The following is a 17,860-nucleotide window of genomic DNA, read 5'->3' as shown; positions in this document are numbered from 1 at the left end:
ATGGATTTCTTCAAAGTCATTTGCTATTTGTTAGTCAATGTTTTCAATCCTTGGCTTAATCAATTCTAAGTTTGCTTGGTCAGCCAGCTTCATCGGTAAAAGTGTATCCTCTTCAGCCTTGGAGAGCTTTAATAAATCAGGGCCATCATGTCACTTATTACATTATGTAGATGACATTTGCAGTATGACTGTATTATCTGGTCTCCACTTTTAAAAATAGATTTCTATAGAAATGGATAATGGATTGAATGTTTGGTAACCAGAGCTGTGATAATGCTAATTCTGGAGACAGGTGACCCCACTGCTCCACATATCTTTGGCACAGCTACAGCATCCAGTGGTTATGGATCTTTGGGGCCCAGTGTAATCTTTTTACACACCACCTTCAACCACACACATTTAGGGCATATGTAAATTTTAATACAAGCATTTTTTAAATAAAATGTTTCAATTATATATGCTCTTCTGCACACCAAAGATAAATAGTTGACTCTTAGGGCCTGATTTAATAAAGCTCTCCAACGCTTTATTTGCTCTCCAAAGCAAACCTGGAATGGATTTCTCTAAAGTCATTTGCTATTTGTTAGCAAATATTTTCAATCCTAGACCTGATGCATTTCAGGTTTGCTGGATCACCCAGGTTCACTAATGAATGTGTATCATCTCCAGCCTTGGAAAGCTTTCATAAATCAGGTACTCTGTCTGAGCTCACCTTAAAGAACTTCAATAAAACAGTTAGGAGCTGTTAAGAGTTTGGCCAGACTTATGTTATATACACTATATTGAACAAAGTGTAGGAGTCTGTAACACAAAGTGCAAGGGTTAGAGGTGTTTTGCACAGAGGGCAGTGGTCAGGAATGCCTAACACACAGAGTGCAGGGGGCAGAGCTGTGTAATGCATAAGGGACAGGGTCCTTTCCTCCTGTGTCACTGTCTGTATATGTCTGTCATTTGCAACCCCTATTTCATCTACAGCGTTGCATAATAAAGTGGTGCTATATAAATCCTATTTGTTATTATTAATAATAATATTATTAAGTGCAGGGTTCATATTGTAGCAAACTCAGAAGGTGCAGAGCAGTAGAAGTAACTTTAAAAAGCAGTGGAAACTTTTTCACTCATTTGCAAAAATTTTTTTTCCTTCCTCTGTATTTTGCTACTCATAAAATCATTCCAGTGTTTATCCGATCAAAAATTGTAATGTGTACTTAATTTTATTCCACCAATGTTGTTCAAACTTTTATTTGATTGAATTTAAATAGAATTTCAACCACTAGATTTTTTAATTGAAAGTTTTAAAACTGTTACACATTAAAAAAAAAAAAAAAACACTTAAAACATTTTACAAATATTCAAAAGGTGCCCCACTATTACTAGTTTTAAAAAGAAATACACATTTTCAAACAGAGCTCGGCAGCTCCTTCCCCTTGCATAAGCTGCCTTTGTCTAAATAAAGCTCTGTATGGAGTCCAGGGCGGTGGAGGGGGAAGTTGTCATTCCTCTTCCTCATTCAGCTTTTTGTTAAATCTGAACTGCAGTCACTGTTCTATGTAAGTGGACGTTGCAGTAATTCATGTAAATGTGTGAATAAAAACCTAGAGCTCTCCCTGCTGACTAGAACGTGTCCATATGGAATATTCGTATTCAATAGTACATATTTATGTCTTTTTGGGATATATTGAACCCCCCAATATATAAATCGGCTTTAAAGAAGTTGTACCTTTTACTTTTCTACAGTATGCCTTAGGATACCAACTCTGTGAACGAAGCACATTCCTTGTTTTGAATGTAATGTATATCCATTACTCCTCCCAGACCATACACACAATATTGCTATTAATATAACACTGGGGTCATTCTAGTACTTGTTGAGAGGGAGCAGCCGGTCACCTTTCCACAATCCTTACAGCGAAAATCACTCGTGTTTACATTACTTGTTAAATCAGAACTTGTGTTTAGTATACTCTGAGTTCTGTATATCCTATTGCTAAAATCCCAAATAACTTGTACAATGTAAATACATTTTAAAGTTTTTTTTCAATATTTTTAAATTTAATTTAAAAATCATACCAGGCTGTCCAAGGTCCTTTTTCTTTGGTGTCCTTGTTTTCCCAATTGTGTTCTTCACTTTTGGAGTCTGTAATTCAACACTCATTTCTTAGGCCAGAAGATCCCTTATCACTATCATTTAACTTGCAATGAGAGATGCCACACAGCTATTGTTACAGTGCATATTCACAGGGAGTGGTTGCAAAGAAGCTGCAGGAGATCATCAACTACTTTAAAGGATAAGGATACTCAAAAGAAAATGTCCCCTTTATCAGTTTTATCTGATTCTTCTTCCTCAGCTTAATGCCTAAATAGTTCTTGCAAGTTGCTTACCTGCTGCTGACTGGGCTATTTCTTCCCATGAACTACTATGATTCCTATGGACTTCGGTGGGGTTTTGTTTATATCAACAAAATGAAATAATAGCCCGATAAAAATGTATGCTTCTAGGATTTTTTGCTTCTGGGGAAAAAAGTCACCCTGGTGAGTCCGTTGCAAGTAAAAGTGTTTATTTTTTTTATATCTAGGAATGATGCAAATAGTACTGTTACTTCACTCTTTACTTTTTGGTGTGCTTCTTGACTCTCCACCATTTGGGATGGAAGTGGACATGTGGCTTCCTCCTCCTACAATCCAGGACGATTAGTTTTGCATTCTGGGGATAACATCTGTACCTATGACCACAGCCTGGATGGGCTTATGGTACAAGCTAAAGGGGGGAGTGGAATATTTAAGTAAAAGTACTATTTAAATAACCCCTAGCCACAAATTAACCGTCCACCCTTAGCTTTTACCACCCACCTTTCTTTCTCAAAGCAGTTTGGGGCTAGCTTTATCACAATGGCAAATTTCTGTCCTGAACCTGGATTTCACTTTGTATACGTAGCTGAAATATTGGAAGGTGGGTTAGAGGAGTTCCTAAAATTTTGAAATTTTGCATCTAATACCAGTTTCCTATAGAATACCAAGCAAGCTGATTTAGTATGGTTGATAATGTTTACTGAATAAATGGTATTAATATTCACATCATATCTATTCATCAATAAAAACAACAATTGCAGCCTACCAGCTATGGTGGGTTTTTTCCTTCCATTATTTTCACCTTTTCTTTTTAACACACTTTCTGTCCTAGAGGAACTCCACTTATTCTCTGTGAATCTATGGAGGAGCAGCATTGTCCTTTGAACAGGATGTGCTTGAGGAGAACTCTCTCTCTTTCTTTCTTTTTCTTTCTTTTTCTCTTTTTTTTTCTCATCTTCTCTTTCTCTTTCTTTCCTCTTACTTTCTCTTCTCTCTTTCTCTTTCTTTTTCTCTTTCTCTTTTTCTCTCTTTCTCTCCCTTTCTCCTTTTCACCTTCTTTTTTTCTCTCTTTTCTCTTTCTCCCCCCTTAAAAAAAGCCCAAAGAGAGCTCATTTATGAGCACTTTTGGGTTTAGAGCTGTCAAACCCCAGCCATGATTGATAAGTTATAGGCTGCTCAAGCACTCCTGATAGGAAACCTGTCACCTGCACCATGCTATTACCTGGAAGGTTCAATCACCTGGTGATTGCAACAAATGTAGGAAAAAAATATAAAAAATTGCTTTACTGTAAAGGTAGATTAAGCTTTTACCTGAAGGTAGGCTCTATCACCACCAGAGCAGATTTAGGTCTTTAATATAAAATAGTGAAGACTTTCTCTGATCGTCAGAGCTCTAAATTTCTGTTTTGTCCTGTGCATTGGAAAAACTTGCAATATACTATTTCAGACTCCAATTTTAATTCCAAATACAAACCACTATTTTATTTATAACATTTTAGCTTACTTTTAGCTTAGAGTACTTTTGGTTATTTATGTTTCTTCTAACAAGGATTTAGATACAGGAAACAGATTGTGCTTGGGAAGCATTATAAAAGCGTATCTAAACCACAAAACAAAATGTAATATCTTGTGCTTGCCAGTCAAATGTGGTGGCTGCTTTAGCTTTATTTGTTTTGTTTCTATATTTTTTGATGACCTGGTAAATCTGCCAATGATACTCTTTCTTGTCCTAAGCCCTGTACAGACATCAGATTTCTGGTATCTGTTGATCTTGATTGCGAATATATCAAGCAGATACAAAATAAAATACTTTAAATTGTATATTTAACAGAGCAAAAGGGACCAAATAAGAGAAGTCACTTTTTAAGGTTTATATACACTTTAGGACAGTTTTGAGTATATTTTGTGCACATTTGTAATGTTTGCCTGTTTCTAACAGTTGATTTGACCTTAACGAACATGATCACCAGATGTTTGCATCTGTGGTTATAACGTCTTACGGATGTGTTTTCTTGATCTGCAGGAAGGAGGAGATCCCTTCATGGTAAAAAGAAATTAAATCAAAATAAAGAAGAAAAAAAGAGCAGCCTGGACATTGGTTCAGTCGAGATGAAGGATTCCTCAGATGGTAAGATTTTCCTAGTGATGAGTGGCAGACTGGCATTGTACACATTTATTATAAAGTAAAGATGAATGAAAATTGAACAGTATTGCATAGGTGTGTTCCACTGTAAGTAGGTTCCAATTTATCATCTATAGATACAATGCAGTCTCAACGTCTCATTTAAAGGCCATGTCTCAGCCCCAATGTCTCAATGGGGTTTTATGGGGTCACATTAAAGCAGAACTAAATGTGTGTTATTCACCTGTCCCTCGCAGGGCACTACCATCTTCAGGTTTCCTCATTTCTGCTATCTTCAGCCATCATGATTGGCTGGGCCAAGAGGACTTAACTCCCATGTGTAGGAGTTCCTTTATTCCCAGCACGAGCAGAGGAAGCAAGTATCACCAGATATCCTTGCAACCAAAGCTGGCATTGTGCATGCCCAGCTCAGCTTTTTGTCAGCAACCTGGATCAGGTATGTAGGAAGAATTATTGCAGCAGGGACATGGCCTGTCCCTTTCTGCAATAATGACATGCCTGATCATGGATTCTTAAAAGTGGAGCTTTAGGTCAATAATTTTATTGCAGCTACAAGACCAATGTAAAAAAAAAATCGATGGAAAGAAATGGATTAAAAACTTAAAATCTCACTAAAAAAATAAGCAAAATAAATTATAAATGCTCTTTTAACCCAAAAAATGTAATGTCTTGAAGCTTACCAGTGCTTAGATGTAATAGCTGCAGTAGTTTTCACTTTTAATTTTGACCCTTTTGCCTGGTGATCCTAGGAATAACAACCTGTCCCAGGGTGGTTACACCCCTCCACTACTGCATGTAATAAACCAGCCATTGTTTTAATCCATGCTGACTACAAATATGTCTGCCTTTGTTCGTGTCCATTACAAGGGCATAGGGAGATAAGCAGTTTACAAACGAAAGATAGGATTCCATTTACTTTCAGTGCAGCTCATGGAAAGTGACAAGGACACTGGCAAGATCAACAGGTATTTTCTCCACTTCCCAAAAGTGTATTTAGCCTAACAAATAAGCCAATATTGCAGCCACCACATCTAAGGACTGGCAAAAAAAAATCTTGGATTTTGTCAACAATTGACATTTTGTGCACAAGTTCTCTGAATTGACATCAGCATAGAACCAAATTCCCCAAAATATTCAGTTGACATAAAATGAGCATTCTCCTTTTTGTTCATAAATGAAAATTACTGATTTGTGGACAATTACAAGTCTTGGCAAGCATTGCTGGTTACCAAATGGCAGGGCAAGTTGAGACAAGTGGTTACTTGGCAGAAATGTATGCTGCTGTTGTTTTAAACCTATTTGTTTAAAGGGAAACTAATGGTTTTCAGTAAAATGTATTTAGTTTTAATATTTATCATCTGTTTTTACTATTTTTGTTTATTCAAATTGAATATGAGTTGTAGTTAAGTGTAATAGAGTACACACATACGCATTCCCACACTGTTGAATTATGTATGGCACACGTGCATTAATGACTTCTAGTTATAAGTGTTACCCTTGTGATGTAATTGGAAAGGTATTTTGCAACCCTAATATAATATTGTCTGAAGTGTTACCAAGCCTACAGTATTTCCAACAATCCTGGAACTAGACTGTTTATTCAGAAACCACTTGTCACACTTCCATGAACCACGCTTATCTTATGTAACACAGAAGCTGTTGGGCATTTTCCAAAAATGTCCTTGCAAAGTAAAGCTAAAATGGGGGTAGATTTTCAAAGCTAGATTAACTTGAAGTTTGTTCACGGTATTCTCACTTTTCCTAAATATGTTTCCTGTTTATTTGCAGCTCCCAATGAAGATGACTCCAAGCCTCTAGGCTCTCCTGTTCTGTCTCTAGAACAAACAGCTGTAATTCAAGAAATGGTGAATCAAAATGTCCTTCCAGAGAAAATATCCATCACATCTCTGGAACTGCCGGACAACAACGTTGTGGAAGATGTAATTTTGGACTTGGAGTTAGCTGATGACTTGCAAAGGGAAGGTTCAGAGAGAGATTCTATTACCCAGGAAGAAGAAAGTGGGGAGTTGCTTGATGACTTTCGAAGTACATCTGATGAAACTCCAGAGGGTTCGCCAAAGAAGAAACCTCTAAAAACCTCCAAACCCAAAGGAGATGTCAATGGGGAGCTGCCTGAGGGTTTTATGTTTCCCTGCCAGCAGTGTGAAAGAAAATTCACAACAAAACAAGGGCTAGAGAGACACATGCACATACACATTTCCACAGTCAACCATGCATTTAAATGCCGATACTGTGGAAAGGCTTTTGGAACACAGATCAACCGCAGAAGGCATGAGAGACGCCATGAAGCTGGCCCTAAAAGGAAAGCGTTAATAGTTGGATCTTCTGGTGAACTTGGACAGTCACACAAGCATATTATAGATTCTCTTAAATCCAGTGATGAGTACAGCAGCTCTAGACTCCAGGGTAAAATGACAGATTCTGACCGAGAGACATCACATTCTGTTCTATCTGAAGAAAATGGAGAATCAAGCCGGGAGCTTCACCCATGCAAGTACTGTAAGAAAGTGTTTGGAACTCACACAAATGTCAGGCGGCACCAGCGCAGAGTTCACGAACGGCATCTTTTTCCGAAGGGAGTAAGGCGAAAAGGGCAGCTTCTTGAAGACCCACACCTTAAGTCGGAGCAGTCGCCACAAGCTGAAAACATTTATGTAGCAAGTACAGAAATAGAAGATGAAGGAGATGCAGATGATGTCTATATCATGGACATTACCAACAACATTTCTGAGAACCTTACATACTACATAGATGGCAAAATACCATCAAGTAGCACAAATGCTACGTGTGATGTCATAGAAGTCGAAGCAAGCACCACTGAGGTCCTAGGAATCAATTGCTTGCTTACTCCAATTAAGGTTGAAGTCTCACAAAACTTAAGACCACTACAGATTACAACTGAAAATCCAAATCCTGTAAGCGACTCATCCTGCAGTGGAATTTTAGAACCAAAAAAGAGAAGAACTGTTAGCCCTCCATTACTTTCAAAAATAAAAACTGAAACTGACCTTGAAGCAGTAACTCCCTCCTGTTCTTTGTCAATTCCATTAAGCGTTTCTGTAAGCGATAACTTGCCCTTCCAAAAAGAGAAAAATTTCTATTTGTCTTCTAAGCTTAAGCAGCTGCTGCAGACCCAGGAAAGCAACAAATCTCCTGTTAGTCCATCGTTGTTAACAGAGATTCCAAAGTTGAGCCCGGCTGTGTCTTCCATACCAACAGGACCGAACAGATTTAAAAGGCGCACTGCTTCTCCTCCTAGTTCCCCACAGCACAGCCCAGCTCCAAAAGAATTTGCTAAACAAGGAGACGGACTAGGCCAAAAAATACCAAAGTTGGAAAGTCACAATAGTTCACCTGCATGGAGTTTATCTGGTAGAGAGGAAAGGGAGAATTTAAGTCCTTGTGGTGAGGATCTAAAGGTCACTAAAGAATGGACACCAAATATATCATTTGGTAATGCTTGCAACCAGCAACCCTTAGATTTATCTAGTGGGGTAAAACAGAAATGTGAAAGTAAGAGTCATTCTCAGGTTCCTTGGGAATCTGTGCTTGACCTTAGCGTAAATAGGAAACCTGTCTGTGATGCAGAAGGAAAGGAGTACAAAGGAAATAACTTGTGCATTGGAGTCAAAAAGAAGAAGCCTACCACGTGCATGTTAAAAAAGGTTTTGTTGAATGAGTATGATGGTTTAGAAGTACCGGATGAAACTACACCACAAACAGATGCAGTTTTGCTTCCTAGTAGAGTTGATGGACAGAGACTTCTACCAGAAGTTGTTGCTGGCTCAAGTGATGACATTGACCTTTCTGTGGAAGATGCTTCCCCTACTCCAGTTGACAGCACCTGTACTCCAGTTTGCCAATCCCCACCTGTTCTGACTCCTTCAGAAGCACCCTCACCTTCTCCATGTTCAGAGTTTGTGATAGACACTACATCTCCGCCGCCTCTTCTTACTACGAATGCTCCTTCACTCCCAGATTCATCCTGTAGTGTACCACCCACTCCATCCTGCCCATCACCTCTGTCTGCTAGTACGCAATCTCCACTTCCAGTTCTTTCACGTACAGCATCTCCATCTCTTTCCCCCACTACGGATGATCCTTCTGGTTGTGCTTCCCCTGGCCCTCCTATTCTGTCCTCCTCTTCATCATCTTCATCATCTTCTTCCTCCTGTGCTGCCTCATCTTCCTCTTCATCCTCCTGTTCATCTCCCCCTCCATTGTCTGTCGTTTCATCTATTGTATCTCCCTCTTTAAACTCTGAATCCTCGGCAATTGTATTTGTTAAACAGGAGAAACATGAGGACGAAGCAGCCTCTAAAGACTCTATACAATCAAATCAACCTGAGTCAGTTTCTGAAGGTTTAAATAAAACATTTGTGTGCAATGTTTGTGAATCCCCATTTGTGTCTATTAAGGACCTTGCCAAACACCTTGTGGTGCACGCTGAAGAATGGCCCTACAAATGTGAATTTTGTGTTCAGCTTTTCAAAGATGCTTCAGATCTTACTGAACATCGTTCAGTTCTTCATGGAGTAGGGAAGATTTTTGTTTGTTCTTTATGCAAAAAGGAGTTTGCTTTTCTTTGTAATTTGCAACAACATCAACAGGACTTGCATGCAGATAAAGAGTATAGTCACCATGAATTAGAAAGTGGGTCCCTTAGGCCACAGAACTTCACTGACCCAACAAAGGTAGTTTTACTCCAAAATCAAAGAATGGACGATGAACCAATGACTCCAGAGGAGGATGGAGATATAAATGATTCTTCTGAAGAGCTGTATACAACAATTAAGATTATGGCTTCTGGGGAAAAATCAAAAGACCCTGATGTACGTATGGGTCTTAATCAGCACTACCCCAGTTTTAAGCCACCACCGTTTCAGTATCACAGCAAGAATCCTCTAGGTATTGGTGCAACTGCAACAAACTTTACAACTCATAATATTCCACAGACTTTTTCTACAGCTATACGTTGTACTAAATGCGGAAAGGGCGTTGATAATTTGCCTGAGTTACACAAGCATATATTGGTATGTGCATCAGCAAGTGATAAAAAACGATACACTCCTAAGAAGAATCCCATACCCCTGAAACAGACTGTGTTGCCTAAAAACGGTGTAGGGGTTGTGGTTCTTGAAGCTGCTGAAAAAAATTCATTCCGAAGAATGGGTCAACCAAAAAAACTTAATTTTACTCTGGAAATCAGTAAAATGTCTTCAAGCAAGCTCAAACTGGGTGCACTTAAAAGGAAAAACCAACTCCTTCACAAAGCAATATTACAAAAGAATAAGAAGGCCAAGCAAAAAAGATACGGCTTGGATGGCCCTTCTCATGTTTGCCCATACTGCAATCGAGAGTTTACGTACATTAAAAGTCTTGACAAACATGCCTCTTTCAGTTGTCCAAAGAAGCCACCCTCTCCATCTACCAAAAAACAGGTTCCTAAACCACAAAAAAAGGCCACCTCTTCTAAGAAACACAAAACCAACATTACACGACGAACGGCAGATGCTGAGATACAAATGCAAGCAACAGAAGCACATTTGGGAAAAACTAGAGCGAGGAGTGTAGCACCCACAGCTCCTATTCAGTTACCTACAATTCCTATTAAGGCTAAGCAAAGTGTAAAAGCTGGCCCTCAGGTCAAATCCAAAAAACAGAACATACCCACTGTAAGAAACTCAAGCCCAGTGAGGATGTCTAAGAGTCAAGCTGCTAATGATGGGAAAAAAACAAAGAAAATGCCACTTCAGGTCTTACCGCAAGCTTTTGGCAAAACAGCACGGAAACTACACGTCAAAATACAAAAAAACAAACTACAAAACAAGCAGTTGGTAAAGAGGAAAAAAATGGACAAGTTCAGTGGTAAATCCAGAGAAAGGCTTGGTGGACCCAGGACTCGCAGCTCAACAGACTTTTCTGATAAAAGAGAAGATGGAAAGCAAGACTCTAGGTGAGTCTAAAAGAATTAAACTTTCACCTTTCGATATGCCATATGTTCCATATAGTTATGTTTAGATGTGCTCAAAATCTAACCTTAAAATGTGTGGCTATAAATATAGGAACAGAAATGGGGTTAGTCAAAAAGTTAAAAAAAAGTTAAAGTTTGTGCTGGGTCCTGACTTTGTCACTGTCAAGGAATGCATATTGTCCTCTACTCCCTGTAGACCTTACCCTCTATACCAGTGTTTCTCTCAGGTCAGTTTAAGTGACCCCAATGGTCTTTTTGGCTATCTGTAAGGGTGCATTCTTCCCAATGGTCATCAATGTAAAAGGCATTCTACCTTTTGACCACCACACTAAGGTACTGTGAGCTGTAGATATATAAATTATAGCTGGGTTCCCCAAGACCTGAAAGGGTTCCCCCATGTTATAAAGGTTGGGAAATGCTGTACTATACTATGTTTATTTTTTTTTACTTTTGTTAATATGTTTGGCAGGGAATGGTGCTGATTAAGTACAAAAGAATTCTATTAGGTCCAAACATCTGGTGAAAACATTGGATTCATGCAAGTAACTTTGTCTAAAAGTAGAAATTGCGGTTCAGTCTGACTGCTTTCTTCAGAGTTGGTTGTCAAACTCTTCTGTTAGAATTGTGAGCAATGTCTGCTTATCTCCAAGTAACCTAGAAAAATAAAAGAAGAATCTGTACAGGTTTATATTGTAGATGTTTTGTTCTCAGCCCTTCCTGAAAGTTTGGACAACAAGTTTAATCCTTTAATTGCATTTGTGGATTTTGGATCAAGATTCCTAGATCAATAACTGTATGATGCTCTTCTAAAACTCATCAAAAGCCTGTTTCTTTTTGATGATGTTAGTTAAAGCACAGTTTGTTTTTAACTTGGCTAGATCAGAAAAAGCCTGTTTGATACTGATTTCAATCCCAAATAAGAGCGGTTTATTTAAACTAGTGATTAAAGATTCTTTCATTTCATATTAAGGGCAAAATGCAAATGCCAGATGCACCATGGCAATGAAAGATCTGGATTTGCACAGGCTAATAACACAGATCATCCAAACATTAAAATTACTGACAGGTGTATCAAAAGGTACAGGAAAGCTGGTCAGGGTTGAAGGAAAGATGAATGGCACAAAATACAAGACCATTCTTAAAGTGGAACTAAACCATTGATTACTCACTTATTCCCGTTCCCTTATAGGGAGCCACTTATTTCCCTTTTCTTTGCTTCCTAAAGACGATCTTTGGTCATCTTGATTTCATGTGCAGCTCAGCAGAATTTGACAGCTGGGATCAGGCAGATCAGAATAGTTATTGCAGAAGTGCCATTGCCTGTCTCTTTCTGCAATACCCACCTTCCTGAATCGTCCATGTTAAACTTGGGACTTCAGTTCCAACTTGTTTAAATGTGGCTAAGATTTGAGTCTGGGGCTTCATTTAGTCACCATCCAATAGGACAATGATCCTAAAGCTGCATTGGAGTGTTTTAAGGGGTAAAAATGTGTCTTGGAATAGCTTAGTCAAAGCCCAGACCTTAATCCAGTTGAGAAGCTAGGGCATAATTTGAATGAAAATTGCAGGAAAAAGAAAAAGCATAAATTGTGATGACTAGAAGGTTGGCTCAGAACATCTCCAAAATGTCAGATGTTATGGGGTGTTCCTGGTATGTAGTGATTAGTACCTACCAAAAGTGGTCCAAGAAAGGACTACTGGTAAACCAGTGACACGGGCAACTGTTCAACACGGGCAGCTAAGGTTCACTGACATACTTAGTAAGTGGCAGATTTTCTGTATTGTCTTTTCCCAGTGAAGAGCTACTGTAGCACAAATTACTGAAAAATGTTTTGCTGGCCATGTGAAATTAATGTCAGGACACATACTGCCTTAGCTTGTCAGACCAGTTGGGCCTTTGCTGACCCCCTCTACTGCTAAAGGTGCCTACAATGAGCTGTGCGAGAATCTAAACTGGAACATGGGGCAAGGTGTCCTGGTCTAATGAATCAAAATTTGTGCTCTGTTACCTTGGGAAGAGATGGCAGCAGGAAACACTATGAAGGAAGCAGCATGGAGTAGTCCATACTTAAAAGGGTCAGAGCTCATTTGGCAACAGGGGAGCCTACAGGCAGGCAGTTTTAATAATTTGGCTGACTATTCATGCACCTATTCAGCAGTCATAATAAATGAGACATTGGGGCTGTTGCTTCTAAACCAGCGGTCGCCAACCGGTGCTCCGCAAGAAAATTTTGGTGGTCCGCAGCACCATCCAAAGCCCCAGACCATGTCTCCCCGGGAAATTGCAGGCTCAGGGCAGTGGGCAGGCTCAGACCTGCGATGGGAGAGTGGGCTGTTTCTCGCATCATGATGTCACTAAAGGGGAAGTTTCTTCCCCTTTGAGTGACACCCCAGAGCCAGGAAATTTAGTGGTCTGCTTGTCCGAAAAGGTTGGCGACCACTGTGGGACCTCCTTCATCATCACTTCATCTGTCCTCCTTCACTACCAATAACTAGGGATCTGCACCTCTCATTGATATAGTGGGCTCCCGGGTTCAACTCCACTGACTCAGAAACAACATAAATTACGCATACTATCCCCAAAGAAATGACCAGCCATTTGCGGACAAATTACCATTTTAGGAGACCTCTTATCATTGATGGCTCCTAACACAGCTCCATCACCTTCTCCATGCAACACTCCTGAGCACCTCAAACTGCCAATCCCCTCCCCTCAAAAACCATTTAAGCCTCTTCGATACTTCAATATTAAGTTAGGTCCATAAATAATTGGACAGAGACAACTTTTTTCTAATTTTGGTTCTGTACATTACCACAATTAATTTTTAAATAAAACAACTCAGATGCAGTTGAACTGCAGACTTTCAGCTTTAATTCAGTGGGTTAAACAAAAAGATTGCATAAAAATGTAAATAAAGACTTTTTTTTTTACCCAATCACTTCATTCAGGGGCTCAAAAGTAATTGGACAATTCACTCAAAGGCTATTTCATGGGCTTGTGTGGGCAATTCCTTTGTTATGTCCTTTGTTAATAATATTTTTGGACCTAACTGTACCTGGGAGGGAGGGTGTTAATCTTCTTCTTTGTTGTCTGGGTGTCTGACCTCATCCCCAACTGCCTATGTAACTTATTCCTCACCCACTATTTACTTTTCCCACCTATCTCTGCCTTAACCTCTACCTGACCCCCCCCACACCCCAAATTTAACCCTCTGCCCTGTTGAACCTCCCCACCCAATCATGCTGGCCCTACGACTAGTTCCCTCCTTTCCCAGACTCCAGGCCTTTTCTTTTCTTTTATCCTAAATTTTGATAGAGGTATTGCCAAAATAGGCCTAAGCTGAAACTAAAAAAATGACCCTTGTCTATAAATGGTATCCAGGTGTGAGAGCTGACATCGTAAAAGCAAACAGGTTGCTTTGCATTTCCTGGGTAAATCACAGGTTTTCTTTAAAGTGTAGTTTGTTTATAGTTAATTTTAATTATACGATTATTGACTGTTTTTTTTCTCTCTGCAGGAGCCTGTATTAAAATACATATTCTGTAAAGAACAGTGAAATTGGAATAACTGTTGCATGATCAAGCTAAAGCACTACAAAACGAAAACAAGAAAAATGCAACTTGGGCTGCAAACTGACAAAATGACCAACCCTTGCAGCTTTTTCGCTGAAAACGCATTTATTTATTGCATTTTTTTTTTTTTTTGCTGTTTGGTATGCAGAAAAACGTTCATTCCAAAAGAACTCCGAAAACTGTACTGAGATACTCCTCTTCATGAGTACTGTACTTTTTAAAGTCAAATGAAAATACTTGGAACAAAGGAGTTGTGAATATTTTATAAAGCAGGGCAAATTTTAAACGTTGTGCTTTGATATTTTTATTTAAAAATAAATAAATAATAAATTGGCAATTCAGGGTTTGCAAATATTGCTGCATCCGACACTTTGATGAACTTCACTGCTTTCTTTTAGTCCTGCAGTTAACCCCAAACTATAAATTCAAAGCCGGTTTTGAACACCCAAAATTCCCAGCAATAGCAGTCACAAAGAAAATAGTATTTAAGTAATATTATTATTATTACTCATTTGTTTTTACCAAAACCCCAGTTTCACATTTTTATACTCACAAAAATCTGTAGTTTAAAGGTATCTGACTTTTTACCTTCAAAATACTTTTTTAAAAAAAAAAAAAAAAACACATGTAAGTCTTGTAATTAAGAGATTACTTATATTGCACACCTGTTTATTTGTACTGTGGGTTTGCTGTAAGTGATTTGGTCTGTGAAAAAATTAAAAAGGAAAAAAAACTTTTGTTTTTATGATTTTTTTTTTTGTTTTTTTCACTACTATAAGGAGCAGTAATGCCTATTTTTCTTCAACACATATAGTTTTTTTTTTTTTATTATTATTATTATTATTATTATTATTATAAGATTATATACAAATTTCCCTCTCTGTTAACAGTTAAACAAGTAATCTACCTCTTAGGCTGTAGTTCAACACTTGTTTGGTAAATTTGTGCCACTTGATCCCTTTTCCTATCATTCCCATTTTGTTACATTTCTCTAAAGGGGACATTTATGTTAAAAAAACTTGTATAAAGCATTTGTAGTAAGATTAAGTTAAAAAAATGAAAAAAATAAAATATTTAAAATTATTTAAATTGCTTTGACATGTTGGTTGTAATATGTGATTTTTTTTTTGTGTGTGTGATGCTTATATTTCAATGTTAACCCTCAACCCTTTCTGAATATGTTCAGCCCCCTTCTTAAGTTGGTGGAAGCTAATTTTGTTAATAGTTTAATAAAACGATGACAGCTTTGTCATACACTTAAGACGGACACTGCTAATATCACACTGACAAATATATTTTACTTAGAATTATACTCAAGATGTGGTTTATGCTATTTTTCTTCTGGCATGAAATATTGTGATTGTCAGATGTGTTTTACAATGGGAGAATTAAAAAAAACAAAAAAAATTTTAATGCTGTTTCAAGCACTTAACCTTATAGATGAGGCTATCGTGATACATTTTATATACTTGTAATCAATAAATACAAAAACTTTATTAAACTAAGTTTAAAAAAATCTTGCTTTTACAATGTATTACTTTTTCTTTCTATGAAGTTAGAATTCAGATTTTCCCCATGTTTGTGTTTTCTTTAAACTGCAGGTAAAAGGTAAGTAATGTCTGCCGAATAATAAAAGGTTAAAAATAATTAATATATATTTATATATATAACGTAAGTTTATGTATTAAATTCCAGGTTAGGCAGGGTTGACATAATTTTCAGAATGTTGAGTAGCCTAAAGCTACGTACACACGTTCAATTTTTCTCGCCTTATAATCGGCTCAGGGCAGATACCGGGTGAGAATCTGGCATGTGTACAGCCCGCGTCGTTCATCGTCCGTGGATCCTGGTCCTGGCCGATCCACAGATGATGAACGACGAGCGATCCTAATGCAAGGGAACGGGGGGAGCACGCAGCAGGGTGCCGCTTCGTCGCTCTCCCCCTCCCCTTTCCATAGAGCAGAACGGTGCTGTATGTACAGCACTTGTTCATGCATCGTGCGGTTCTTATAGTTGGAAAGGATCGTGAAAGATCCTTTCCAACCACAAGAATTGCACGTGTGTATGCGGCTTTAATCTTCCTGCAGAAGACCTTCCTGTACTTCGCCTGTGTTTTCTTCATTTTGTAAGATTAGTAGTACTTGGCATTCTCCAGGATCCCACTTACAGGATAATGATGTCACTCAACTGACATTAGAAACAGTGGTTCAACTCCTAGTGTGGCAATTACTCATCTGCCCTGAGCGCTATGCTGATTCTTAATGCACCAATGTTGGAACCTTTTACAGTGGATGGTTTAAAACCACTTAACACCTCACCCATTAATTTCTGCCTGAACTAGCCCTGGGTATTTGTTCAATGTTTCGGCAAGGGGTAAGATGGCCATATTTCAAAAGCAAACCTTCAAAGATATTCAAGATTTTATTTATGACCTGACCATGTTTATGTACAAAGCAGCTTTAACAAGCAATAGAACGACCATTTATCTCTGTCATTTATATGGTCTCCACCAAACCACCTATTCATGTTTCTAAAAATATTTTGGAGAATCAAGGCATTCCAGCTACACTTAAAGAGGAACTAAAGTTCCATCAGGCAGGACTTTATTGCAGAAAGGGACCAGCGATATTCCTTCTGCAAAAAATTATTCTTACCTGCATGATTGCCTATCTGTCAAAATTTGCTGAGCTGCACAGCTCCGTGTTAGTTGCCGGAATACCTGGCACATCCCGGCTTCCCAGGATTGAATGAATTCCCGCCACCTGTGTAGGAGTTACGTCAACTCAGCCCAGGCAATTGCACATGGATGGGGAGATTGGCACTTTTTTTGTTTGATGTGTGAGATCAGGTGATGTAGGCAGAAGAAGAAAGAAGACGGTGCCGACAACGAAGGAAAAATGCAGGATGGCCTGGGACTGAATTGAGGCCAGCTACAGAGGAATCGAGGGCTCTGCAGAAGTGAAGGTAAATGATGTTTTTTTTTTTTATTTTAATAACCGTTCCGCTTTAACATATCTTAATAAAATTCTCTGAGCTTCCTCCACAATTTATGTGTAGACTTTATAGTATGTAAAACAAAATCATGTTAACTTTGCATTTTGTGTTCCTTGCTTAAGTTCAGGAAGGTCTTGAGCCCATTATTGTCTGTATATTTTTATGTTTCTTTTATGTATTTCTATGTTTTTTTTTTTTTTATTTATATTTATCTCTGTCCTACAATAAAATATATGCACATGCAGGGATTACAATACAGGGGTTTTTAAATTTTAACAAGAAAAATGCCCCTTTAGTTGTATAAGCAAGTGTTTGTCAAGGCACCGATAAGAGAAAGATTCAAAGTGACACATTATTTACACCACAATATTAAAGAACCACAATAAGGGCCGCAACACTTAAAAATGTGGGTCATGCTGATTTTTTTTTCTTGCTTCCACTTAGGCCTATCAGCAGCCAACCACCATACCCTAAACGAAGGTGCCCAAATAAAGTGGAAGAAAACTGAGGTTAAAATTGCAAGCAGGCAGGTTTATTGTTGCAGAAAGGACAGGCAATGTCCCAGCAATCTTTTCTATATTGTACACTGAGCTGGCGTGTTGCTGTTGCTATTTTGTGAAAGGTACATCATACCAGGCCAATCATGTTAGCTAAAGATCCCAAACCCAGAAGAGGTGAAAAAATAAGGGAGGTGAGTTTGGTTAAAAAAAAATGCAATCTGGCAGGTAAGTTTATTTTATAGCAGAAGACACATTGCTTGTCCCTTCTGCAATAAAGAACCTGTCTGCCTATATTTTTTAATTTTT

The 17,860-nt window shown here is 38.3% G+C and overlaps 1 protein-coding gene across 4 annotated transcripts in view; it reads left to right on the top strand.

The window, feature by feature from the left end:
• The window catches only part of PRDM2 (PR/SET domain 2), a 66,709-nt gene extending 51,566 nt beyond the window's left edge, over window positions 1–15,143 (top strand). For all 4 annotated transcript variants that reach the window (XM_072426082.1, XM_072426081.1, XM_072426083.1 and 1 more), the window contains 3 exons: window positions 4,373–4,477; window positions 6,281–10,469; window positions 14,006–15,143. In XM_072426082.1, the coding sequence (XP_072282183.1) occupies window positions 4,373–4,477; window positions 6,281–10,469; window positions 14,006–14,018 (4,307 nt within the window). In that variant the 3' untranslated portion in view covers window positions 14,019–15,143. The remainder of the gene's footprint in view (window positions 1–4,372; window positions 4,478–6,280; window positions 10,470–14,005) is intronic.
• Window positions 15,144–17,860: the final 2,717 nt, after the last annotated feature.

The sequence above is a fragment of the Pyxicephalus adspersus genome, chromosome 11 (assembly GCF_032062135.1).
Source record: "Pyxicephalus adspersus chromosome 11, UCB_Pads_2.0, whole genome shotgun sequence".
Lineage (NCBI taxonomy): Eukaryota > Metazoa > Chordata > Amphibia > Anura > Pyxicephalidae > Pyxicephalus > Pyxicephalus adspersus.
Note: the sequence above shows the minus strand (reverse complement) of the source record. Positions and strands in the feature narration are given on the sequence as shown.